A 26,529-nucleotide genomic window follows, 5' to 3' on the forward strand; every position below is an offset into this window, starting at 1 on the left:
CAGGTGGCCAAGAGGCACATGTAAAGATGCTCAACATCACTAATTATTAGAGAGATGCAAAACAAAACTACAGTGAGGTAATACCTCACACCAGTCAGAATGGCCGTCATCAAACAATCTACAAACAATAAATGCTGGAGAGGGCGTGGAAAAAAGGGAACCCTCTTGCACTGTTGGTGGGAATGTAAATTGATACAGCCACTATGGAGAACAGTATGGCGGTTCCTCAAAAAACTAAAATAGGACTACCATATGACCCAGCAATCCCACTACTGGGCATATACCCTGAGAAAACCATAATTCAAAAGAACACATGTACCCCAATGTTCATTGCAGCTCTATTTACAATAGCCAGCACATGGAAACAACCTAAGTGTCCATCGACAGATGAACGGATAAAGAAGATGTGGTACATATATACAATGGAATATTACTCAGCCATAAAAAGGAACGAAATTGGGTCATTTGTAGAGATGTGGTTGGACCCAGAGACTGTCATACAGAGTGAAGTAAGTCAGAAAGAGAAAAACAAATATCGTATACTAATGCATATATGTGCAATCTAGAAAAATGGTACAGATGAACCTATTTCCAAGGCAGGAATAGAGACATAGACGTAGAGAACGGACATGTGGATACAGTGGGGGAAGGGGAGGGTGGGTCGAATTGGGAGATTAGGATTGACACATATACACTACCATGTCTAAAATAGACAGCTAGTGGGAACCTGCTATAGAGCACAGGAAGCTCAGTTCGGTGCTCTGTGATGGCCTAGATGGGTGGGATGGGGTGGGGATGGGAGGGAGGTCCAAGAGGGAGGGGACATATGTATACATATAGCTGATTCACTTCATTGTACAGCAGAAACCAACACAACACTGTACAGCAATTATACTCCAATAAAAAATAAATAAATAAAGTTGGAAAGAGGAAACATTAGAAAGCATAAGGAGTGGCTAAATACATACCAGACAAAATAGACTTCAGGACAAAAATAAACGCTAAAAACAAAGAAGGACACTTCATAATGATGAAAAGGAAATATATCAGGCAGCTACAACTATTATAAATATATTTGTGCCTAATAATGGAGTCTCAAAATACATGAAGCAAAAACTGAAATAACTAAAGGGAGAAACAAATTCACAATCATAATTGTAGATGTAAGACATCTCTCACTATAATTGACAGAGCAACTAAATAATAAGAATACAGAAGATCTGAATGACACTTTCAACTACCTTAACTTAATTGACATTTATAGAACATTACACCTGACAACTTCAGAATACACATTCTTTTCAATGAACAGGGACCATTTTCTGAGGAAAAATATATTCTGGGCCATAAAGCAAATTTAAATAGACTTCAAAAGATTGAAGCCCACATAGTATGTTCTGTGACAATAAAATTAAATTAGAAATCAATATACGTAGATACCTATGAAAGCCCCAAATATTTAAACAACTTCTAAATAATCCATGGGGTCAAAGAAAAAAATCACAAGGAAAATAAGAAAATATCTTAAATTGAATGAAAATGAAAACACAGTACATCAGACTTCATGTATCCACCTAAAACAGTGCTATAAGAAAAATTTATAGCTTCAAATACTTACATTAGAAGAGGCAAGGGGGCTTATATCAATTATTAAAGTTTTCAACTTCAGAAGTGAAAGATGATCAAATTAAATTCAATGTAAGTAGAAAAAAAATAATTAAGTCCAGAAATAATGAAATAGAAAACAAACACTAGAGAAAAATTAACAAAACTTAAAAGCTAGTTTTATGAAAAGATCAATACAAGTGAAAAACCTCTAGATAAACTGACTAAAAAAAGGACACAAACTGGACTTCCCTGGCTGTCCAGTGGTTAAAACTTCGTGCTTCCACTGCGGGGGAGGGGGGCAAGTTCGATCCCTGGTTGGGGAACTATTATCCTGCATGCCCCGGGGTATGGTCAAAAAAAAAAGGACACAAAGTATATTGGAGGAGGTCATCAAGAGGACGTGATCGGACTGACTGATGGGCTGGACCCAGGCAATCAGAGGTTCCTCATTCCCTCAACTGTCCTTGAAATGTCCATTCTTCCCACTGTTCCCACAATGGGAGCTGTTCCAAGGATACAGCTTTGAGAGAGTAAGGTGTTGAGACCATCTGGACTGTGGAGGTGACAGATCCCAGTTAAGGCCTCTGTCTAAACTTTTATGATTCTGGTGGTGGGCGTGGAGATCTACTCATCTCGTGGCCATCTAAGACAAGCCTCATAAGTAAGCTCCCTTCTTATGAAAGCTGCCAGCTACCAATCTGGAGTGGTCTGCTTCTTTCTTCAGTCTCTCCTGAAGTACAGCAGCCAGGTTGTGAACTAACAACTGATAAGGCAGCCAGGAGACTGAAGAAACAAGCCCTGGGAAAGAGGCATTTGAGGACGATATCCTGAGTTAGACATCAACCTCTGTGTCAGGAGGGGTGGCCTGTATGTTAGATGCTTGTGGACCAATGTGTGAGTACAGGGGCACCCTGAAAAAGCTGGGTGTGTTGATGCATTTGTTCGAGGAGCTGAGCAGAGCACACTGTGGCAAAGAAGGGAAACAAATGGCTGCTGCGGTGGGCTGTCCTCTCCTGTGGGCAGTTCTGTGGCCACTGATGCCCAAATAGAGGCTGAAGCTTGAGGTAGACAGTTGGATGAAGAGCTGAAGTTAGAGAAGAACATGCAGTTGTCCGCTACTCTGCTAGCTTCGGGGCTGGCAGACAAGGTATAAGAGCAGAATAATAAGTTGGAGACCTTTATGTGCCATTTTGCAAAGTTAGGAGGGCACAAGCTACTGCAGATTAAGGTCCAAGTACTTGTGAGAAAGCCTGATTAGGATGCTAAGAGGTAGAATCCCTGGGAAAGTGAGGAGAGCAAATGGGAGGATGTTGTGGTGATTGAAACAGAGTGCCTCATGTTGCCCAACCCCTAATACAAAGAAAACATTTAAACAGTAGTCACCCTAGACTTCTGATAATAGAGAAATACACCCCAAAACTCCTAGGAGAAAAACTTCATTCTTTCTCTGTCCTTGAAGTTGTGAATGTCTTTGAAATGTAAACACCCCAGGAGAAAACTAAAATACTGCCTACAGAGACTGAAGAAAAAAAGGGGGTGGGGGAAATGCTTTTTAAAATACAGGCTGCTATAACAACTACTGAGCCCGTGTGCTACAACTACTGAAGCCCACGTGCCTAGAGCCCGTGCTCTGCAACAAGAGAAGCCACCGGAAATGAGAAACCCACGCACAGCAACGAAGACCCAATGCAGCCCCCCAAAAAAAAAAAAAAAATGGCATCCACAAGAGACAAAAAATAAAGAAATAAAATCAGCAGAAAAAAAAAATTTGTTTAAAAAAAATGAGGGCGGGATGGAAGGGAAGTAGGAGGGGTCACATAATAAATGGCCTTTGGCAGTGGCTTTCTGGTGTGGTTTAACCAGGCTCCACCCACGGATTCTGTTTTCTTAGCAGAGGTCACTGGAGAACCAGACAGGCTGTAAGTATGCTGTGCATTTAAAACTTCAGCAGGAAACTTGAAGTAGTCTCCAAGCAGGAATAGATTTGTAATAATGGGTTGTAATCAGCTTTCCTTCTAAGGAAAAGCTGAGAACCCTCTCATTTTACTTCACGAAAAGTAAGCTATGAGGCAACTTTTGGCAAACATCTATTAACTGGGTGAAATGGGCCTCTGGCCATAGATTTTACTTCAGCTGCGTCTTTCCAGCACAACCAGTTCCTTCCTCTGCAGCTGATTGGCTCTGGAATGTGGCCAGAAACCTACTTCCTGCAATTAGAGTCAGGCCTCTAACTGTTGATCTGTTTTCTTCTCTTCTGAGTGATGGCGCTTACCATTTTTATCCTCCGGCTGGCCGTCTGCATCCTGGCATTTCCCATGTACCTGCTGGACTTTCTGGGCTTGTGGAACCGGATATGCAAAAAATCACTCCCCTACTTCTTGGCAAGGTTCACTGTGATGTACAACGAACAGATGGCGAGCAAGAAGCAGGAGCTCTTCAGCAATCTACAGGAGTTCGCAGGCCCCTCCGGGAAGCTCTCCCTGCTGGAGCTGGGCTGCGGCACAGGGCCCAACTTCAAGTTCTACCCGCCTGGATGCCGGGTGACCTGTATTGATCCCAACCCCAACTTTGAGAGGTTCTTGATCAAGAGCATTGCTGAGAACCGACACCTGCAGTTTGAGCGCTTCCTGGTGGCTGCCGGGGAGGACCTGCACCAGGTGGCCGACGACTCCATGGATGTGGTGGTCTGCACACTGGTCCTGTGCTCCGTGAAGAACCAGGAGCGGATCCTCCAGGAAGTGTGCAGAGTGCTGAGGCCGGTGAGTGCGGGGTGTGAGGGCTGGTTAGTAGTAACCACTATCACCAAGGGCAGCCCTATCAATTTCAGGTAGCTCAAACACCCTAACATAAAAAGTAGAACTACTAGAGAAGACACTGCTGAATTTTTAAAAAATCTTAGAGTGGAGAAGAAGCTATATAGGAAAAGATTGATGATACATGAATATGTAAAACTTTAGAACTCCTGCAGAGAAAAAAAAAGGACTATAAAAAAACTTAAAAGTACAAAAAAGTTTGTAAAAAATACTTGCCAAGGATGATAGATAATGCGTTAACTTCATATTAAAAGACATTATAGGACTTCCCTGGTGGTCCAGTGGTTAAGAATCCGCCTGCCAAAGCAGGACACGGGTTTGATCCCTGGTCCGGGAATATCCCACATGCCACGGAGCAACTAAGCCCATGTGCCACAACTACTGAGCCTGCGCTCTAGAGCCCGCAAGCTGCAACTACTGAGCTGGCATGCCACAACTACTGAAGCCCGCGTGCCTAGAGCCCGTGCTCTGCAACTAGAGAAGCCACTGCAATGAGAAGCCCTTGCACTGCAACGAAGAGTAGCCCCCGCTCGCAGCAACTAGAGAAAGCCTGCGTGCAGCTACAAAGACCCAGGGCAGCCAAAACTAAATTAATTAATTAATTAAAAAAAAATTTTTTTAATAAAAAAAATAAAAGACATTACAAATCAAGATCAATAGAATTCTTAAATCAGTTTTTTAAAAAAGAGAAAAGTAAGCAAAGCACAGGAACAGAAATATAAATAAAAATAGCCAATATATGATATAAATGTTTAGTCTTGCAATAAAAGAGCAAATTAAAGCAAGGTATCACTTATACGTGGAATCTTAAAAATAAAACAAACGAATGTATATAACAAACAGAAATAGACTCACAGATATAGAGAACAAACTAGTGGTTACCAGAGGGGAGAGGGAAGGGGGGAGGGGCAAGATAGTGGTGTGGGATTAAGAGATACAAACTACTATGTATAAAATAAATAAGCAACAAGGATATATTCTACAGCACAGGGAAATATAGCCATTATTTTGTAATAACTTTAAATGAAGTATAATCTATAAAAATTCTGAATCACTATGTTGTACACCTGAAACTAATATAATATTATAAATCAACTATACTTCAATTAAGAAGAAATTAAAGCAAGACACTATTTTTACCTACTACACTGTCAGAGACTTTTAAGTTCAATATGGTGTTGGGGTGAGTTTGGGGGACTGGGTACCCCAATTGGAGGAAGTGCCCTCTTTGGAGGGCAATTTGATAATATCAAATTTTCAAGGACACTTCCTCCTTCATCCAATAGGAATTTATCCTATAGCTATACTGCACAAATGTGCAAAAACTCATTCATATGCGAAAATATTCATTACAGTATTTGTAATACAAATTGAAAATAACCTAAACATCCAGCAATAGGAGGTAGGAGGCTGTTAAGTAAACTGTCGCATCATATAAAGGATTTCTGTGCAGCTGTTAAAAGAACAAGGAAGAGTTACCTATGTTGATATGAAAAAACTATCTCCTCAAGAGACAGTGTTAAATGAAATGAAAGTGTTCTATGCAATGAAAGCATAGAATATTATATAGAGTATAAGTCCATTTGTGTGTGGGGGGGAGAATATGTCTGTATAAGTATTTATGTTAATGGGAATGATACACAAGAAACTATTAACAGTGGTTACCTCTTGGGAAGGGAATTGGATGAGGGGAAGGAATTACTTTTCATTTTATACCTCTCTGTATAGTTTGAAATTCTTTATACCTATATGTAATTTTCACATATTACCTTTATTGTTTGTTTAAAAACTAGTTTAAAATAGTTTTATTCTAAACATAGGTGAACATAAAGTATGGGTATCTTTTTTTTAATTAATTTATTTATTTATTGTTTATTTTTGGCTGCGTTGGGTCTTTGTTGCTGTGCACGGGCTTTCTCTAGTTGCGGCGTGAAGGCTTCTCATTGAGGTGGCTTCTCTTGTTGTGGAGCACAGACTCTAGGCGCGTGGGCTTTGGTAGTTGTGGCTCATGGGCTCCGTAGTTGTGGCTCACAGGCTCTAGAGCACAGGCTCAGTAGTTGTGGCACACGGGCTTAGTTGCTCCGCGGCATGTGGGATCTTCCCAGACCAGGGCTCGAACCCGTGTCCCCTGCATTGTCAGGCGGATTCTTAACCTCTGTGCCACCAGCGAAGTCTCAAGTATGGATATCTTAACATTTGAATTGACTATACTAGAGGAAATGGATGTTCTGTAATCCCCAGTTTTATTTTCTAACAGAGGAACTTTCTCAGGAAGAAAAGGACTTGAAGATAGTGTTTAGAGGCAATAATATACAGTCGTCCCTCAATTTCCTCGGGGTCCTTCCCTGTCCCCGCCACAGATACCAAAATCTACAGAAGCTTAAGTCCCTTATATAAAATGGTGCAGTATCTGCATGTAACTTATGCACATCCTCCCATATACCTTAAATCACCTCTAGATTACTTATAATACCTAATACAATGTAAATGCTATGTAAACAGGTGCCAGCATATGGCAAATTCAAGTTTTGCTTTTCTGGAACTTTCTGGATTTTTCCCAAATATTTTTGATCTGCATTTGGTTGAATCCAAGGATGCAGAACTTGTGGATACTGAGGGCCAACTGTAATTCTGTCTTTGGCTCAAGGATACGCCAATGTCAAAGTAGTAACTGAAAAAAAGTCTGATTCTGATACTCAAATCCTGGGTTCTTGTGTCCTAAGACTGGGCACAGTTAGATGTTTTGCTTACAGTGTTACTAATCTCACAACACCTCTGCAAAGCAAATAATGGTCATCTCTGGTTTAAGCACTGAGAGTGCCCTTAGGGGATCATATTCTTGGGTAGTCTTCCTTAGCTCCTCCGAAGCACCCATTCTCTGCTGAACAGAACCAGGAGTTTTCCTACATTCTCATGTAGGAAACAGTCCTTTAAAGCAGGTATTGCCTTCATGTTGGATTGGGGAAACAGACCCAGAGGAGTTAAGAAACTTGCCTCAAGTTACACAGCCACTATGTCTGACTTTAATGCAAATATTCTTATCGCTGTACCACAGTGCTTGTCACTGGGGCTTTTTATCTGACTTCAACATTTCTACCACTTTTGCTGGCTTTTCTTCCTCTGCCCATCCCCTAAACGCTGGAGTTTCTTTTTTAGCTCTCATTTCACTTACATACACCCCCTGTGCAATCTCATGTACCCCCAATGTTTTCAATTACCATGCATACACAAATGGCTTCCAGATCTAAGTATCAAGCTCAGACCTCTCTTCTAACCCCAGATCTTCATATCCAGCTGTCTACTCGACAGTCACCTGAATGGGTAACAGGCATCTCTAGCTTAACCTGTGTAACCCAGAGGGTATCAGCAACCTCCCCAGGCCTGGATTGCCTCTTCTCTCTTGTCCTCTTCTATGGAAAAAAAATATTTCAATCAGGAAATTTCAAGTTTTCCATTCCTGAACACAGTTCTTACACTTACCCATAGATTTGGAGGAACTCCATCTCTAAACTCTGCCTGGGATAGCCAACACTAGGGAGGCTAGAAGAGGCTAAGGAGAGTGGGACAGTCACCCTGGGTTTGGGAGGTAATCATTGGTCCCTTTCCCCCTTCACCCCAGAGGTAGATAAGTAGAAAACTTCTGAAGACTCCTTAATAATGTGTAGCCTCTACTGTGTCCAGACCTGACCTATATTTATAGGACCGTCCTAGATGAAAGCAGCAGTTACTAACTCCTGTATGACAGTAATTTACACACAGCATCCACTGACCAAATAAAATACCTAATGACAAAATATAACCATGAATTTAGTAACACTTTTAGATGATGCAGTATTTTAATAAAATAAATCCTATCATTTACATCCTGTGACAATGGTCATTTACATCCTGTGACAATGGTACAAAAGTATAAGACATAGGCTTTTTGGATCCACCATCTGTGGTGGTGCTGCCACCAGGATGCAGATTTTTGTGAAGATCCTGACAGGGAAGACCATCACTCTCGAGGTCGAACCCTCGGATACAACAGAAAATGTAAATGCCAAGATCCAAGATAAGGAAGTAATTCCTTCTAACCAGCAAAGATTGATTTTTGCTGGCAAGCAACTGGAACATGGACGTACTTTGTCTGACTACAACAGTCAAAAGGAGTCCACTCTTCATCTTCTGTTGAGACTTCGTGCTGGTACTAAGAAAAGGAAGAAGTCTTACACCACTCCCAAGAAGAAAAAGCATAAGAGAAAGAGGGTTGGGAATTCCCTGGCAGTCCAGTGGTTAGGACTCTGCACTCTCACTGCGGAGGGCCCAGGTTCTATCCCTGTTTGGGAAACTAAGATCCCACAAGCCTCACGGCCAAAAGAAAAAAAAAGAGAGACAGAGAGAGAGAAAGAGAGAAAGAAGGTTAAGCTGGCTGTCCTGAAATACTGTAAGGTGGATCAGAATGGCAAAAGCAGTCACCTTCGTCAGGAGTGCCCTTCAGATAAATGTGGTGTGGAGTTTTTATGGCCAGCCACTTTGACAAACATTATTGTGGCAAATATTGTCTGACCTATTGTTTCAACAAACCAGAAGACAAGTAATTGTATATTGGTTAATAAAAGACATGAACTAATGAACTAAAAAAAGAAAAGTATAAGACATGGTTATTTAGTCTCAGGCAGTACTTGGTATGGATTCAGACGCCCACAGGTTTGCAAAGCAGAGCCTAAGAACAATACTCAGATGAATTTAAAGATTTTTTTTTAAATAAAAGAAGGGGAAGTTTAAAAAATCGTAATTAAAAGACAAACAACAAACAAGGGAAAACATTTGTAGTATACGTAGTCTAATTATACTAAAAGCCCTTACTAATCAGTAAGAAAAAAACCAACGGCCTATTAGAAAACCGATAGTGGGGACTTTCCCTGTGGCACAGTGGTTAAGACTCGCAACGCAGGGGGCACAGGTTCGATCCCTGGTCAGGGAACTAGATCCCACATGCATGCCGCAACTAAGAGTGAGCATGCCACAGTTAAGGAGCTGGCGAGCCACAACTAAGGAGCCCGCCTGCCACAACTAAGACCCAGCACAACCAAATAAATAAATAAAAGAAAAAAGAAAAAAAGAAGGAAACTGATAATGGACATTAATAGACAAATTAGAAAACAAGGAATCCAAATAATCAATAAGGTTAACAAAAGATGTTAAGATTAAGAATATTAAAGCTATGCATGTTATTAAAAATACCATATTACACATCAAATTGACAAAGATATAGGAGAAAAAAGTACTGATGGGAGTTTATTGGAAATGGGCATTCACATCTATTGCTAGTATGAATGCAAACTGCTGCAACTTTTCCAAAGGGCAATTTGACAACCTGTACCAAAAGCTTTAAAAAGGCACAGACTTCTGATTCAGCAATTCCACTTTTTAGCAAGTTATTTATTTGGAAATAATTTTAGATGGTCACAAAGATTTATGGATAAGGATGCTCACTGTAACAGTATTTATAACAATGTAAAATTGGAAATAGCCTAAATGAGAACGGTTAAATAAGAGATGGTAACTTCAGTGGTGTGAAATATTGCATAAAGTTTTTAAACCATCTTTTAGAATAATACTCAAGTACATAAATAAAATAAAACATGTTATAAAACAGAATGTATATTCCAATCCTAGTTTTAGAAAAAAATACATATTCATATAAAAGTATACACAAAATCTTTTGTTTTTTTTTATTTTTATTTTACTTTTTTATACAGCAGGTTCTTATTAGTTATCTATTTTATACATACTAGTGCATATATGTCAATCCTAATCTCCCAATTCATCACACCACCCCCACCCCCGCTTCCCCCCTTGGTGTCCATACGTTTGTTCTCTACATCTGTGTCTCTATTTCTGCCTTGCAAACCAGTTCATCTGTATCACTTTTCTAGATTCCACATATATGTGTTAATATACGATACTTGTTTTTCTCTTTCTGACTTACTTCACTCTGTATGACAGTCTCTAGCCCCATCCACGTCTCCACAAATGACCCAATTTCATTCCTTTTTATGGCTGGGTAATATTCCATTGTATGTACGAACCACATCTTCTTTATCCATTCGTCTGTCAATGGGCATTTAGGTTGCTTCCATGACCTGGCTATTGTAAACAGTACTGCAACGAACATTGGGGTGCATGTGTATTTTTGAATTATGGTTTTCTCTGGGTATATGCCCAGTAGTGGAACTGCTGGGTCATATGGTAATTGTATATTTAGATTTTAAGGAACCTTGATACTGTTCTCCATAGTGGCTGTATCAATTTACATTCCCACAAACAGTGCAAGAGGGTTCCTTTTTCTCTATACCCTCTCCAGCATTTGTTGTTTGTAGGTTTTCTGATGATGCCCATTCTAACCAGTGTGAGATGATACCTCATTGTAGTTTTGATTTGCATTTCTCAAATGATTAGTGATGTTGAGTAGCTTTTCATGTGCCTCTTGGCCATCTGTATGTTGTCTTTGGAGAAATGTCCATTTAGGTCTTCTGCCCATTTTTTGATTGGGTTGTTTGTGTTTTTAATATTGAGCTGCATGTGCTGTTTATATATTTTGGAGATTAATCCTTTGTCTGTTGATTCATTTGCAAATATTTTCTCCCATTCTGAGGGTTGTCTTTTCATCTTGTTTATAGTTTCCTTTGCTGTGCAAAAGCTTTTAAGTTTCATTAGGTCCCATTTGTTTATTTTTGTTTTTATTTCCATTACTCTAGGAGATGGATCAAAAAAGATCTTGCTGTGATTTATGTCAAAGAGTGTTCTTCCTATGTTTTCCTCTAAGAGTTTTATAATGTCTGGTCTTATATTTAGGGCTTTAATCCATTTTGAGTTTATTTTTGTGTATGGTGTTAGGGAGTGTTCTAATTTAATTCTTTTACATGTAGCTGCCCAGTCTTCCCAGCACCACTTACTGAAGAGACTGTCTTTTCTCCATTGTATATCCTTGCCTCCTTTGTCATAGATTAGTTGACCATAGGTGCGTGGGTTTTTCCCTGGGCTTTCTATCCTGTTCCATTGATCTATATTTCTGTTTTTGTGCCAGTACCATATTTTCTTGATTACTGTAGCTTTGTAGTATAGTCTGAAGTCAGGGAGTCTGATTCCTCCAGCTCCATTTTTTTCCCTCAAGACTGCTTTGGCTATTCGGGGTCTTTTGTGTCTCCATACAAATTTTAAGATTTTTTGTTCTAGTTCTGTAAAAAATGCCATTGGTAATTTGATAGGCATTGCATTGAATCTGTAGATTGCTTGGGGTAGTATAGTCATTTTCAAAATATTGATCCTTCCAATCCAAGAACATGGTATATCTCTCCATCTGTTTGTGTCATCTTTCATTTCTTTCATCAGTGTCTTATAGTTTTCTGAGTGCAGGTCTTTTACCTCATTAGGTAGGTTTATTCCTAGATATTTTATTATTTTTGTTGCAATGGTGAATGGGATAGATTCCTTAACTTCTCTTTATGATCTTTCGTTGTTAGTGTATAGGAATGCAAGAGATTTCTGTGCATTAATTTTGTATCCTGCAACTTTTCCAAATGCATTGATTAGCTCTAGTAGTTTTCTGGTGGCATCTTTAGGATTCTCTATGTATAGCATCATGTCATCTGCAAACAGTGACAGTTTTACTTCTTCTTTTCCAATTTGTATTCCTTCTATTTCTTTTTCTTCTCTGATTGCCAAGGCTAGGAGTTCCAAAACTATGTTGAATAATAGTGGCAAGAGTGGACATCCTTGTCTTGTTCCTGATCTTAGAGGAAATGCTTTCAGTTTTTCACCATTGATAATGATGTTTGCTTTGGGTTTGTTGTATATGGCCTCTATTATGTTGAGATACGTTCCCTCTATGCCCACTTTCTGGAGAGTTTCTATCATAAATGGGTGTTGAATTTTGTCAAAAGCTTTTTCTGCATCTATTTACATGATCATATGGTTTTTATTCTTCAATTTGTTAATATGGTGTGTCACATTTATTGATTTGCGTATATTGAAGAATCCTTGCATCCCTGGGATAAATCCCACTTGATCATGGTGTATGATCCTTTTAATGTGTTGTTGGATTCTGTTTGCTAGTATTTTGTTGAGGATTTTTGCATCTATATTCCTCAGTGATATTGGTCTGTAATTTTCTCTTTTTGTAGTATCTTTGTCTGGTTTTGGTATCAGGGTGATGGTGGCCTCGTAGAATGAGTTTGGGAGTGTTCCTTCCTCTACAATTTTTTGGAAGAGTTTGAGAAGGATGGGTGTTAGCTCTTCTCTAAATGTTTGATAGAATTCACCTGTGAAGCCATCTGGTCCTGGACTTTTGTTTCTTGTAAGATTTTTAATCACAGTTTCAATTTCATTACTTGTGATTGGTCTGTTCATACTTTCTATTTCTTCCTGGTTCAGTCTTGGAGAGTTATACCTTTGTAAGAATTTGTCCATTTCTTCCAGGTTGTCCATTTTATTGGCATAGAGTTGCTTGTAGTAGTCTCTTAGGATGTAATTATCAATAATTATCAATATGTACGTTCCTATTACCATTTTCTTAATTGTTTTGGGTTTGTTTTTGTAGGTCCTTTTCTTCTCTTGTGTTTCCCATGTAGAGAAGTTCCTCTAGCATTTGTTGTAGAGCTGGTTTGGTGGTGCTGAATTCTCTTAGCTTTTGCTTGTCTGTAAAGCTTTTGATTTCTCCATCGAATCCGAATGAGATCCTTGCTGGGTAGAGTAATCTTGGTTGTAGGTTCTTCCCTTTCATCACTTTAAATATATCGTGCCACTCCCTCCTGGCTTGTAGAGTTTTTGAGAAATCAGCTGTTAACCTTATGGGAGTTCCCTTGTATGTTATTCGTTGTTTTTCCCTTGTTGCTTTTAATAATTTTTCTTTGTCTTTAATTCTTGTCAATTTGATTACTATGTGTCTTGGCGTGTTTCTCCTTGGGTTTATCCTGTATGGGACTCTCTTTACTTCCTGGACTTGGGTTGCTATTTCCTTTCCCATGTTCGGGAAGTTTTCAACTATAATCTCTTCAAATATTTTCTTGGGTCCTTTCTCTCTCTCTTCTCCTTCTGGGACCCCTGTAATACGAATGTTGGTGCGTTTAATGTTGTCCCAGAGGTCTCTTAGGCTGTCTTCATTTCTTTTCATTCTTTTTTCTTTAATCTGTTCTGTGGCAGTGAATTCCACCATTCTGTCTTCCACTTCACTTATCCGTTCTTCTGCCTCAGTTATTCTGCTATTGATTCCTCTAGTGTAGTTTTCATTTCAGTTATTGTATTGTTCATGTCTGTTTGTTCTTTAATTCTTCTCGGTGTTTGTTCTTTAATTCTTCTAGGTCTTTGTTAAACATTTCTTGCATCTTCTCGATCTTTGCCTCCATTCTTTTTCCAAGGTCCTGGATCATCTTCACTATCATTATTCTGAATTTTTTTTCTGGAAGGTTGCTTATCTCCACTTCACTTAGTTGTTTTTCTGGGGTTTTATCTTGTTCCTTCATCTGGGACATAGCCCTCTGCCTTTTCATCTTGTCTTTCTTTGAATGGGGTTTTTGTTCCACCGGCTGCAGGATTGTAGTTCTTCTTGCTTCTACTGTCTGCCCTCTGGTGGATGAGGCTATCTAAGAGGCTTGTGCAAGCTTTCTGATGGGAGGGACTGGTGGTGGGTAGAGCTGGGTGTTGCTCTGGTGGGCAGAGCTCAGTAAAACTTTAATCCGCTTGTCTGCTGATGGGTGGGGCTGAGTTCCCTCCCTGTTGGTTGTTTGGCCCGAGGCAACCCAGCACTGGAGGCTACAGGCTCTTTGTTGGGGCTAATGGCAGACTTCGGGAGGGTCATGCCAAGTAGTACTTCCCAGAACTTCTGCTGCCAGTGTCCTTGTCCCTGTGGTGAGCCACAGCCACCCCCTGCCTCTGCAGGAGAACCCCCAACACTAGCAGGTAGGTCTGGTTCAGTCTCCTATGGGGTCACTGCTCCTTCCCCCTGGGTCCTGATGTGCACACTACTTTGTGTGTGCCCTCCAAGAGTGGAGTCTGTTTCCCCCAGTCCTGTCAAAGTTCTGCAATCAAATCCCACTAGCCTTCAAAGTCTGATTCTCTGGAAATTCCTCCTCCTGTTTCCAGATCCCCCAGGCTGGGAAGCTTGACGTGGGGCTCAGAACCTTAACTCCAGTGGGTGGACTTCCGTGGTATGACTGTTCTCCAGTTTGTGAGTCACCCACCCAGTGGTTATGGGATTTGATTTTATTGTGATTGCACCCCTCCTACCATCTCACTGCAGCTTCTCCTTTGTCTTTGGATGTGGGGTATCTTTTTTGGTGCATTCCAGTGTCTTCCTGTCGATGACTGTTTAGCAGTTAGTTGTGATGCCGGTGCTCTCACGAGAAGGAATGAGCGCATGCCCTTCTACTCCACCATCTTCCACAAAATCTTAACAGTAGTTGTCCCGAGGTGATGAAAGATGGTTGACTGTTTTTCTTTTTAACTTTTCTGTATTTTCTGAATTTTCTAAAATAATATTGGTGAGACAGTATTGCCAGCCTCTGGAGCCAGACCACCCAAGGTAAAAACCTGATTCTGACATTTGTAAGCTGTATGACCTTGGGCAAGTTGTTTATTTTCTATGTGACTCTGTTTCCTTGTCTGTAGAACATAGGGATGATAATAATAATAACTACTAAATAAGTGTATTGTGAGGATTGAGTTAACATGTGATAGGTCTTACGGACAGGATCTTGCATGCAGTAACTGCTTTAAATTCTAACTATTATTATGTATTACCTTTCTGAACAGAAAATATAGATTGGCAACTCTGTATAAAATCTGACAGAAGATGACACTATTAACCAGAATAGTATCGTAGTAAGTTTGAATTTCTCCATGTTTTCTCATGAAGTTGGCCTTTGGGGCCACTGAAATCTGACATTTAATCATCTTATAAATTATTTTCCCCCAAACTAAAATCCTTGCTGTGTTTTTTTGTTTTTTTTTTCTTTTCTTTCTCAGGGAGGAGCTTTTTATTTCATGGAGCATGTAGCAGCTAAGCCTTCAACCTGGAATTACTTCTGGCAACAGGTCCTGAATCCTGTCTGGTACCTTCTGTTTGATGGGTGCAACCTGACCAGAGAGAGCTGGAAGGCCCTGGAGTGGGCCCGCTTCTCCAAGCTGAAGCTGCAGCACTTACAGGCCCCCCTGTCCTGGGAGCTCCTGCGTCCTCACATCTACGGATATGCTGTGAAATAGGAGTTGAGACCTGAAGAGCTCGAATAATTTAAGGTTTTGGTTTTACACTTAAAATACTAATTGGGGGACTTCCCTCGTGGTGCAGTGGTTGAGAGTCTGCCTGCCAATGTGGGGACCACAGGTTCAATGCCTGGTCCGGGAGGATCCCGCATGCTGTGGGGCAACTAAGCCTGTGCGCCACAGCTGTTGAGCCTGTGCTCTGGAGCCCACGAGCCACAACTACTGAGGCCATGTGATACAACTGCTGAGGCCTGCGTACCTAGAGTACCTACAGCAAAGAGTAGCCCCTGCTCACCACAGCTAGAGAGGGCCTGCACACAGCAACAAAGACGCAACACAGCCACACACACACACACACAAAAAAAAACTAATTGGGAGAAGGGAACGTCCTTTTTTAGGTAAATTTGAATTTCATCGCTAAAAGTTTATGTTATAACCTATTTAGCTATTTTCTATTGTCTCACAAAGAATCAAAAACAAAAAACAAAACAAAACAACTTTGAACTCTCCCTTAAAGGAAACAATGGGCTTTCATAATTGAAGTCCACCATTATCCTCAAACCTTACTTTATTCAGTAACTTCAAATTTTTTCTGTCTTATTTGAATTATTACCCAACAGATTTTAATTTTACCCTCTCTTTGAGAGGTTGATGCTAATTAGCAGTTAAATCACTAAAAAGAAGACTTTGAAGAGGGAGACGTGAAAAGATCTTTTTTTTTTCATTCATTCATTTATTTATTTATCTTTGGCTGCGTTGGGTCTTTGTTGCTGTGTGTGGGTTTTCTCTAGTTGCGGCACGCGGGCTTCTCATTGTGGTGGCTTCTCTTGTTGTGAAGCACAAGCTCTAGGTGCACGGGCTTCAGGAGTTGTGGCTCACAGGCTCTAGAGCACAGGCTCAGTAGTTGTGGCGCACAGGCTTAGTTGCTCCACGGCATGTGGGATCTTCCCAGACCAGGGCTCGAATCCATGTCCCCGGCATTGGCAGGCGGATTCTTAACCACTGCGTCACCAGGGAAGTCCCAAAAAAATCTTAATAATTCACAAACTAAATAAAGAAATACTAACTAGTTGAAAACTCCAAAGCTAAGCAGCACAGATTTTTTTTAAAAGAAATCTGAATCTATTTGTTGTCCTTAGTATCACTGGGCTGGCTTTCAAAATTAATGTACCAGGATGCCACACCTAGTTCTGCCCAGCTTTGTTATGTTTTTTATTCTGGTATTCCACCAGAGTTTGTTTCCCTGCATTCCAGTCTTCAATTCTTAAGATGAAGATTGTACTTGACACTTCAGTATATCCATAAAACTATATGAAGCAGTTAGAGTTCTTGGGTTCATTTTCCTTATTATCTAATGTATACTTTGCTGAATGTAGTAAATTGCAGGCAAAGAAAAGGCCCACTGTAATTAGAGAAACCTTGAATAATTAGATACGCTTTGTAAGAGCCGCCTCAAAATAGGCAAGCTGTGAGTCTGTAAAGAGGTAGATAAATACTGTTTGGATTATTCTGATCAAATTTCCACTCTGGTCTCAAGATGATTTCTTTGTTCCCTGTAACCATGGAAACCTTGGAAAATCATCACAAGTGCTTTGAAAACAAGTTGGTCAATAAGAGGACTTAGAATTTTCAGCAATAGTCTGTATGCATTTTAATAAATTTAGAATATTTTCTGAGATGATTTTGCAAAGAGACTAAATATCAAATCAATCAATAAATTCACATACATTTTAGGAATGGAAATAAAATTAATGGTTTATATCTTTGCTGGCTTGGTTTCATTTTTCTTAGTGTCTCTGGGAGGGCTTTCCTTCACTGTGGAAAATTAAGCTATTTGAACATACAGATTTTTCCTTCTACAGCCAGGTAACTCTAAACACAGCTAGCAGATTATTTATTTATTTATTTATTTATTTATTAATTATTTGGCTGCGTTGGGTCTTCGTTGCTGCACGTGAGCTTTCTCTAGTTGCGGTGAGCAGGGGCTACTCTTCATTGCAGTGCGCAGGCTTCTCATTGTGGTGGCTTCTTTTGTTGTGGAGCATAGGCTCTAGGTGCATGGACGTCAGTAGTTGTGGTGCGAGGGCTCAGTAGTTGTGGCGCATGGGCTTAGCTGCTCCGTGGCATTTGTGAAATCCATAGAGCAGAAAGAAAGCTTACTATTCTCTCTTAAGCATGAAAACAGTTAATGTTACAGTGAGTATAGGACATGTATCTATGGCCTCCTAAGCTATGGAACATGAATATCCTCCCTCTATGGTCTCCCAAAAGTAGGAGCCTCCTTATCTACCCACCTCACTACTGGTTAGGTCAGTCTAGGGATTGAGAAATATGAAAAGCCACAGGTTGACATGGTGAAGTGTTACTGCCACATTGGAAGGTAAGTCATACCAAAGTACAAAGTACTAGGCACATTCTTATCAACTCCCTCTTGTTTAAATAGTGTAGCAAAATTTTTTTTTAATATTTATTTATTTGGCTGCCCCGGGTCTTAGTTTCGGCACGTGGGATCTTAGTTGCGGCATGCAGGATCTAGTTCCCTGACCAGGGATCGAGCCTGGGCCCCCTGCATTGGGAGTGTGGGGTCTTAGCCACTGGACCACCAGGGAAGTCCCAGTGTAGCAAATATTATCCTCACTCTTTATAGGTGCAGAAAAATAAGTAAGTGAAATTTCTTACATTCCACAAGTTCCTGAGCAAGTCCTAGAGCCACAATTCCTAAAACCACAACACCTGTTTTGACAAGCGTCTCTGCCATACTACCTTCTCACTGCTTTCTTCCCCAGGCCCAGAAAACACACATTTATGATCATTCAAAGAGCCTAAGGAAATGACTTAAGCCTGTGCAAAATGGAAACAGAAAAGAGTCAAAACGTGTCCAATGTCTTTTAGGTCCTGTGTTGGTTAGATTCCCTTGATTGCAGGTGACAGAACTCCCAATCCAAAAAGGCTTACACAGAAAAAGGATTCCACTGACTCAAATTAGTGACAAGTATACGGGCAGAAAACCTCAGGCACAGCTTGAGCAAGGCTCAGATAATGTTATCAGGAGCCAGACAGTGTCTAGGGTCACATCTGCCCTCCTCTCTGTTTCAGGTGGTGAGTCTCTGAAGTAATGCCAATCTTCATGCTTCCAGGGCCCATGGCCAGTTGGAAAGATCAAGTCCACTTTTGCAAAGACTCCAACCAAAGTTCTAGATTGAGTCTCAATTGGCTCTTATTGACACTATTAGGTCGCAAGCCCACCCCTGAATCAATCATCATATTTCAGTGGGAGGGGTCATGCTGATTGGCACAGTGCTTCATCCCTAGGGCTGAGCTCACCCGGACCATGTGGACTGAGACAAGGAGAGTTGTGTGTTCTCCAAATGAAAGCAGAGCCTGTGACTGGGGAAAGTAGGAAGGCACACTACGAATGTGCATTATAAGTACAAAGCTACATTCTGATCAGACCCTCTGCCGGCTTTTCTGTGGTACATCACGTAGTGCCATGCTTAGAACACTGGCTTTTCAGTGGGATAATAGCACGCAATGAGAGAAATAAAAGAAAAAAGGACACTGGCTTTGCCATCAAAGTCACGTGGGTCAAGTTCTGGCTGTGCCATTCGTTGACTATGTGACCTGGGGCATGTTACTTTTCTAGTGTCACTTTCCTCATCTGTTAATGGGGATAAGAATACCTAAAAGGGTTACTGTGAGGAGTTAACGAAGTGAGGTACTTGGTGCTTAATAAATACTGAACTTCATTCAACAAATATTTACTGAGTGCCTACTGTGTACTCTGCTCTTAGTGATTGGCTTAGAGCCCTGAATAAGCTAGACTTGTTCCCTGCCCTGGTGGAGCATACAGTTGTGATCAGTGCTCTCTATGAGGGAGAAGCGCAGGGTACAGGAGAACAGAATCTGACCCTCCCGGGGGGGAGGATCAGAGGCTTCCTTGAGGAAGTGACGTGTGAACTGAATTCCAGAGGATGAATAAAGAGTATTTCAGCCTAATGGAACAGCTTGTGCCACAGACAAATAAAGAGAAGAAACACAGTATGTTCAAGGAACTGAAAGGAAGTAGGCAGGGCTGGGCACCAGAGCCTGAAGGGCAGATTTTGGGATGGCTACTATTCCATCAGCTTGTTCCTAATTTTGTTAAGGCCCTGGGTCCATGAGCTCAACACTTATTTTAATGGCTAACAACGACAACAAAAAAAAAAGTTAAATTTTATTATATTTATATAATATATATTTATTATATTCTGTTCCTAACTGTTCTCATATTCCAGTTGCTTCTCCTGAATTCCTACGTATTTCACACTTGAATAGAAAGTGAGGCAAACATTACATAATAGTTCCTTTTGTACTCTTGACCCTAACGTAAGCCTTTCTCTTTGGTATTGCTTTAGGAAACACAGAGCTTAACATAACTGAAATTCAATTCTTATTTATCTGTTAAGGCAATTGAGGGTGTAATGAATCATAGCAGACTAATGTCAATAAAAGCAAAAAATAAAACTATTCAATAAGCTTCACTTTAAATACCTCAAAATTTAAAACCAAAAGCATTCAGGCTACATTAAAGAATAACCAGAATTCCCTGAACCATGGAACCACCGGAGAATTGGTGGCAGAAGTTATGCGAACTGAGGACACAGGAAATGAACATAGAGTGGCCAATGTTCCCAATTTCTAGTTCAGTTAAGAAAAAACAGTAATACGCAGATCAAGTAAGGCATTATTTGTTTCTAAAGGAAACTATTTGGAAACTTGCAGAGAATTACATGGGAACAAGGAAAATCACCATTCAGAATTCACCATTCTTAAAGGTAAAAATCTCTCACATCCAATAGTGCAACCCAGGCTGCATCCTTCTCAATCTTTAAAATGTATCTGACCCTGATGTCAACTTTCTCCTTGGAATGATCCTTTTTTTCCATGAGTCTAACAGCTAATAATAAAAATTTCCATTTATTACATGCCATCTTTATACTAGGAAGTTTACACAATTATTTTATATAGTACTCATAACTTTATCAGGCAGGTATAATTATCTGCATCTGACAAAGAAGAAAGCAGACCAGACCAGTGGATGTTCCGTTACTTGCCCAAGGCCACATAGCGAGTGGCCACCCTGGTATTCCTACGCAGCTCACCTGACTCCAAAGCCCAGACCTCCTCACGATGCTGCCCTGCTTCTCAAGGTCTTCTGAATCCTAGTCTCGTAACTGTTTCCTTATTCCTCCACCATTTCTCTTGAATGATCCCCTAAGACTCATTCAGTCTGTATACAGTCCCTTAAGAGTTTCTTACACTCTTAGGCTGTGAACCACCACCTACGTGAAGAAGATTACTAAACCTCACACTTGCCATGCCTTTGATACTTCGGATTTAACACATCAAAAAAGAATTCACTCTCTGCTTCCCTAAATAAGCAACACTTTCCAACTTCCTCATATCTATGATTATTTCCCAAGGACCAGGTAAAGTGATGCTTCTAGAAAGCATTCTCTGGCTGTTTCAAGAAGCTCCTTCTTTGAGAAATAACTTAGCACTCATTAATATCCTCCAATCTCTTCTTCCTTTCTTCTACATGCCAAATATAGTGTCTACTACACAGCAGGTGCTCAGAAAGTATTTGCCAATGGATTCACTGTCAGGTCCTGCCTCTTCTACATACCTCTCAACTGGTCCCTTCTACTGCATTTCCACAGCCACCATCTTAGCATGAGAACTAATGCCTGAATGACCATATGTATAAATTGAGTGGGGATGGCTGAAGTGATAAACCATTTATGTCGGAACTTGCCAGGTGTCGCCTGATTCAAGGGTATGACAGGGAAGTAACTCTAAGGTGAGGAGGAGAGACTACATCTGGATACAGTAGTAGAAAAACACTCCTTTTATAACCGACTTAACCTTCTTTGCCCTTCTTCACCCAATACACCCCATGGAAAAATAGAAGCTCAGCAAACAACTTTCCTGGGGTACAAAGAAGTGGCTTCCTAGGCACGCACCAATATCTCACCCAAGTCATAATCTCTCATACCAGAAAATGCTTCAAACTGGTCTCCATGCCTCCACGCCTTCATCACCCCTTCCTGAGCATGAGCTCATAATTTCCAGAATAGTTTAATTTGACCATTCCCACTCAGCATAAGACTGAATTTAAGCTGCTCAACTTTGCATTTAGGGCCATCTGTCAACTGACACCTCAACGCTTTTCCCAGCTTTGTGGCCCAGTGGAAGAAGCATGGGGTTTCAAGTCAGAATATGTGAATCCAAACCTCATCATTGCATCTTACTAATATTTTATTCACTTAGTGTAAGAGGACAACAGTACGCACATCTCCTAGGATTTTTGTGAGGATGAAATGAGATGTAACATGGTTAGTAAAAGCACTGAAACTGCTCTACACGGCCCCTCACTCTGGTCAAGGCCCTGCCTCCTTAAGCATTTGCAAGAGGAATAAAGTATATTTTCCTATCAGAAAAGATATTTTACTTCTATAAATGTCATCCTGGAATTCCAATCGACCGGATTATTATACACTATAATGTTTTCTGAAGATTCAGCATTTTTAAAAAGAAACCTTCCATAAAAAAATAACTTGGCAAAGCTCTCATTTTTGTACCTGACAGTAAAAAATTGGCACCTGCAATGAGATGAGATGCACTTGCTTCAGCTACTGCAAATAACTTCTACAGGGAATGTTATGGATACAGACGTGATTTTCTAAGTACCTCTAATCTTGGCTCCCATTTTACCTGTCAAGCTAAGCAGGTAGTATTAAGACTATAAAAGAAGTAGCACTCCGTTCAAATTCTATGTCACCTCTCAGGTTATAGGAACAGATTATTAACTCTGATCCCAGAGGAAGAGCTTTTTTTCCATTTTATTGTCCACCAAAGTTTAGGAACAAAGAAATCTAAAAACTTTTTTTTTTTTTTAAATCAAGGGCTGGACTTCCCTGGCAGTCCAGTGGTTAAGACTCCACGCTTCCACTACAGGGGGCATGGGTTTGATCCCTGGTCGGGGAACTAAGCTTCCACCCACAGGCCATGCAGCACGGCCAAAAAAAAAAAAAAAAGCAAAGGCTGAAACAGTAAGATAAATACACATTTATTTATAAATATAAATGATGCCATATACCAAATTGCTTGTCAATGCATACAACCTCATCCGCCCAAATATTATTAATAAAAGTGGGAGGAAACACTGGAGAAAATGGACAATATTAATAAATTGTTAACCTGTCAGCCTACATTTTTGCCATCGTGCTTTTATTTTCTTCCCTTCATGTTCTGTAGGGCCCTTCTGAGTAAAATTTTATAAAGAAATATTTGCCTTCTGCTCACACAGCACCTGCATGACAGGTATGTCTGAAATGTGAGCATTAGGTTCAGATGGTGCTAACGAATCCCAATTCTTAATTTTTATGGGGTCCTAAGAGATTCCTTGAGAGTCTGATGAAAGATACAGATCCACTCCTGGGAAAAAATGCTCCTACAAATAAACACACCATTTCTAGAGGGAAACAGACATGCCAAACACCTGTCTAAGCATACTGTCATCACCTCCAAAGCACCACGTAGAAAATTTTAAACTCTGAAGTCTCTTTCTTGAAACGCAGCCTTCCAGCCTTTCGCCTCTCCCACTACACCTGTTCTTCAACTTGAAGACCTCGAATGAGTCTCATCTATCTTGGGCTACCAACCAACATTGAGTCCCTTCTCTAACCAGGCTGGACTGCATTGTAAACCAATTCATCACCACTCTCCACTCATGCCTCCAGTTCCTATTGCCATAAAAATCTGCCAATATCTGACCATGGCTCTCCTTTACCCCAATCTGCTCCTTATTCTGTATTTTTTTTATCTCAGTGAATAGCAAAGATCACTTTTTGTCACTGTCACTCAAGCTGGGAACCAAGACATCATCCTAGCTTTCTCTCTCTCTTATCTCTCACAACCAGTAAGACACCAACCCTTCCTTTCTCCCTCCATTGCTTCTGTACACATCACTCCTTACTTCAATGAAGTGACCTCAGCCCCACCCCTTCAATCTGTCCTCCATGATGCCTCTAGAAGCTAAATAAAAAATCACTTCCTGCCTGAAATCCTTTGATGGCTTCTCATGGCTTTCAGGTTAAAGTTCAAAATCCTTAGCTTAAAATGCAAGGCTCTGCAGTATAGTCTGAAGTCAGGAAGCCTGATTCCCCCAGCTCTGTTTTTCTTTCTCAAAATTGCTTTGGCTATTTGGGGTCTTTTGTGTTTCCATACAAATTTACAAATTTTTTGTTCTAGTTCTGTGAAAAATGCCATTGGTAATTTGATAGGGATTGCACTGAATCTATAGATTGCCTTGGGTAATATAGTCATTTTGACAATACTGATTCTTCCAATCCAAGAACGTGGTATATCTTTCCATCTGTTTGTGTCATCTTTGATTTCTTTCATCAGCATCTTATAGCTTTCTGAGTACAGGTACTGTACTGGCACAAAAACAGAAGTATAGATCAAAGGAGCAGGATAGAAAGTTCAGAGATAAACCCATGCACCTGTGGTCAACTAATCTATGACAAAGGAGGCAAGACTATACAACGGAGAAAAGACAATTTATTCAATAAGTGGTGCTGGGAAAACTGGACAGCTACATGTAAAAGAATGAAATTAGAACATTCTCTAACATCACACACAAAAATAAATTCAAAATGGGTTAAAGACCTATATGTAAGGCCGATACTATAACACTCTTAGAGGAAAACATAGGCAGAACACTCTCTGACATAAATCGCAGCCAGATCTTTTTTGATCTACCTCCTAGAGTAATGAAAATAAAAACAAAAATAAACAAATGCTTTTGCACAGCAAAGGAAACCATAAACAAAACAAAAATGAAAAGACCACCCACAGAATGGGAAAAAATATTTGCATACAAAGTGACCGACAAGGGATTAATCACCAAAATACAAAAACAGCTTATGCAGCTCAATATCAAAAAAACAAACAATCCAATCAAAAAATGGGCAGAAGATCTAAATAGACATTTCTCCAAAGAAGACAGACAAATGGCCGAAAAGCACATAAAAAGATGCTCAACATCCCGAAACTAAGGAGTCCGCGAGCCACAACTAACGAGCCCACCCACTGCAACCAAATATCCCACAGGCCGCAACTAAGGAGCCCATGAGCCACAACTAAGGAGCCCACCTGCCTCAATTAAGACCTGGCGCAACCTAATTAATTAATTAATTTTTTTAAAAAAAGCTGCTCAACATCACTAATTATTAGAGAAATGAAAATCAAAACTACAACAAGGTATCACCTCACACCGGTCAGAATGGCCATCATCAAAAAAATCTACAAAAAAAAAAAAAATCTACAAACAGTAAATGCTGAAGAGGGTTTGGAGAAAAGGGAGCCCTCCTACACTGTTGGTGGGAATGTAAATTGGTACAATCATTATGGAGAACAGTATGGAGGTTCCTTAAAAAACTAAATATAGAGCTACCATATGATCCAGCAATCCCACTCCTGGGCATATATCCAGAGAAAACCATAATTTGAAAGACACATACACCCCAATGTTCACTGCAGCACTATTTACAATAGCCAAGACATGGAAGCAACCTAAATGTCCATCGACAGATGAATGTGTAAAGAAGATGTGGTACATATATACAATGGAATATTAGCCAGCCATGAAAAAGAATGAAATAATGCTATTTGCAGCAACATGGATGGACACAGAGATTATCATACTGAGTGAAGTAAGTCAGACACAGAAAGACAACATATGATACCACTTATATGTGGAATCTTAAGAAAATGATACAAATGAACTTATTTACAAAACAGAAACAGACTCACAGATCTCAAAATCAAACTTATGGTTACCAAAGGGGAAACGTGGGAGGAAGTGATAAATTAGGAGAGTGGGATTAACATATACACACTACGATATATAAAATAGATAACTGGGACTTCCCTGGTGGTCCAGTGGGTAAGACTCTGGGCTCCCAATGCAGGGGGCCCAGGTTCAATCCCTGGTCAGGGAACTAGATCCCACATGCATGCTGCAACTAAGAGTTTGCATGCCACAACCAAAAGGTCCCACATGTTGCAACGAAGATCCCACGTGCTGCAGCTAAGACCCGGCACAGCCTAAATAAATTTTTTAAAATAAATCTTTAAAAAAAATAGATAACTAACAAGGACCTACTGTATATCACAGGTAACTCTACTCAATATTCTGTAATAACCTATATGAGAAAAGAATCTGAAAAAGAATGGATATATATTATATATATATGTATGTATGTATACCTGATTCACTGTTGTACACCTGAAATTAACACAACATTGTAAATCAACTATACTCCAATAAAAAATTTTTTAAATAAATAAAGTCAAGGCTCTCATGATCTGGCCCTACTAGCCCTATAGCTCCATCCTCTACAAGCCACTCCCACCTGATTCTACACATTGAGCCGCTTGGCTGTTTGCCTCTGTGCCTTTCCACAAGCTGTACCCTCTGCCCAGAACACCCCTACCTCATGAATTTAGATGAATTTTACCTTCATCTAAAATTTACCAGTTCTCTAAAACATCCCATAAGTCATTTTCTCCAAAAAGAACTTTAACTCTCCAGTTTAATTTTAGGTCCCATACCTTTTCCTCCCACCATCTCAATGTGTTCTCATGTGAGGTTGCTTTACTCATCCATCTCCCCAACTTGACTCTAAGCTTCTTGAGGACAGGGCACTTGTCTTAACTCATCTTTCTATCTGAAGCACTCAATTAATCTTTGTTAAATGAACAATTGATCCCAGACATTTGCTTCCTCTGTTGCTGCTCTCAGGAGAAAGTACAAAAT

The 26,529-nt window shown here is 40.2% G+C and overlaps 1 protein-coding gene and 1 pseudogene across 2 annotated transcripts; both read left to right on the forward strand.

The window, feature by feature from the left end:
- The first annotated feature begins 3,000 nt into the window (after positions 1-3,000).
- Positions 3,001-17,431, forward strand: TMT1A (thiol methyltransferase 1A). The gene is made up of 3 exons (XM_082352544.1): positions 3,001-3,527; positions 3,868-4,367; positions 15,429-17,431. Exons 2-3 carry the CDS (start codon positions 3,870-3,872, stop codon positions 15,663-15,665), a joined length of 735 nt encoding a protein of 244 aa, XP_082208670.1. The 5' UTR covers positions 3,001-3,527; positions 3,868-3,869; the 3' UTR covers positions 15,666-17,431.
- LOC309610093 (ubiquitin-ribosomal protein eS31 fusion protein pseudogene) lies at positions 4,383-9,996 on the forward strand (annotated as a pseudogene). The gene has a single exon. The product of its transcript is annotated as a ubiquitin-ribosomal protein eS31 fusion protein pseudogene (transcript).
- Positions 17,432-26,529: the final 9,098 nt, after the last annotated feature.

This window comes from Balaenoptera borealis (assembly GCF_965194805.1).
Source record: "Balaenoptera borealis genome assembly, chromosome: 13".
Taxonomy (NCBI): Eukaryota; Metazoa; Chordata; class Mammalia; order Artiodactyla; family Balaenopteridae; genus Balaenoptera; species Balaenoptera borealis.

Coding starts and splice junctions, on each gene's coding strand:
- TMT1A (XM_082352544.1), top strand. CDS start 3,870: ATGGCGCTTACCATTTTTATCCTCCGGCTGGCCGTCTGCATCCTGGCA. Junction 4,368..15,428: donor TGTGCAGAGTGCTGAGGCCG/GTGAGTGCGGGG, acceptor TTTCTTTCTCAG/GGAGGAGCTTTTTATTTCAT.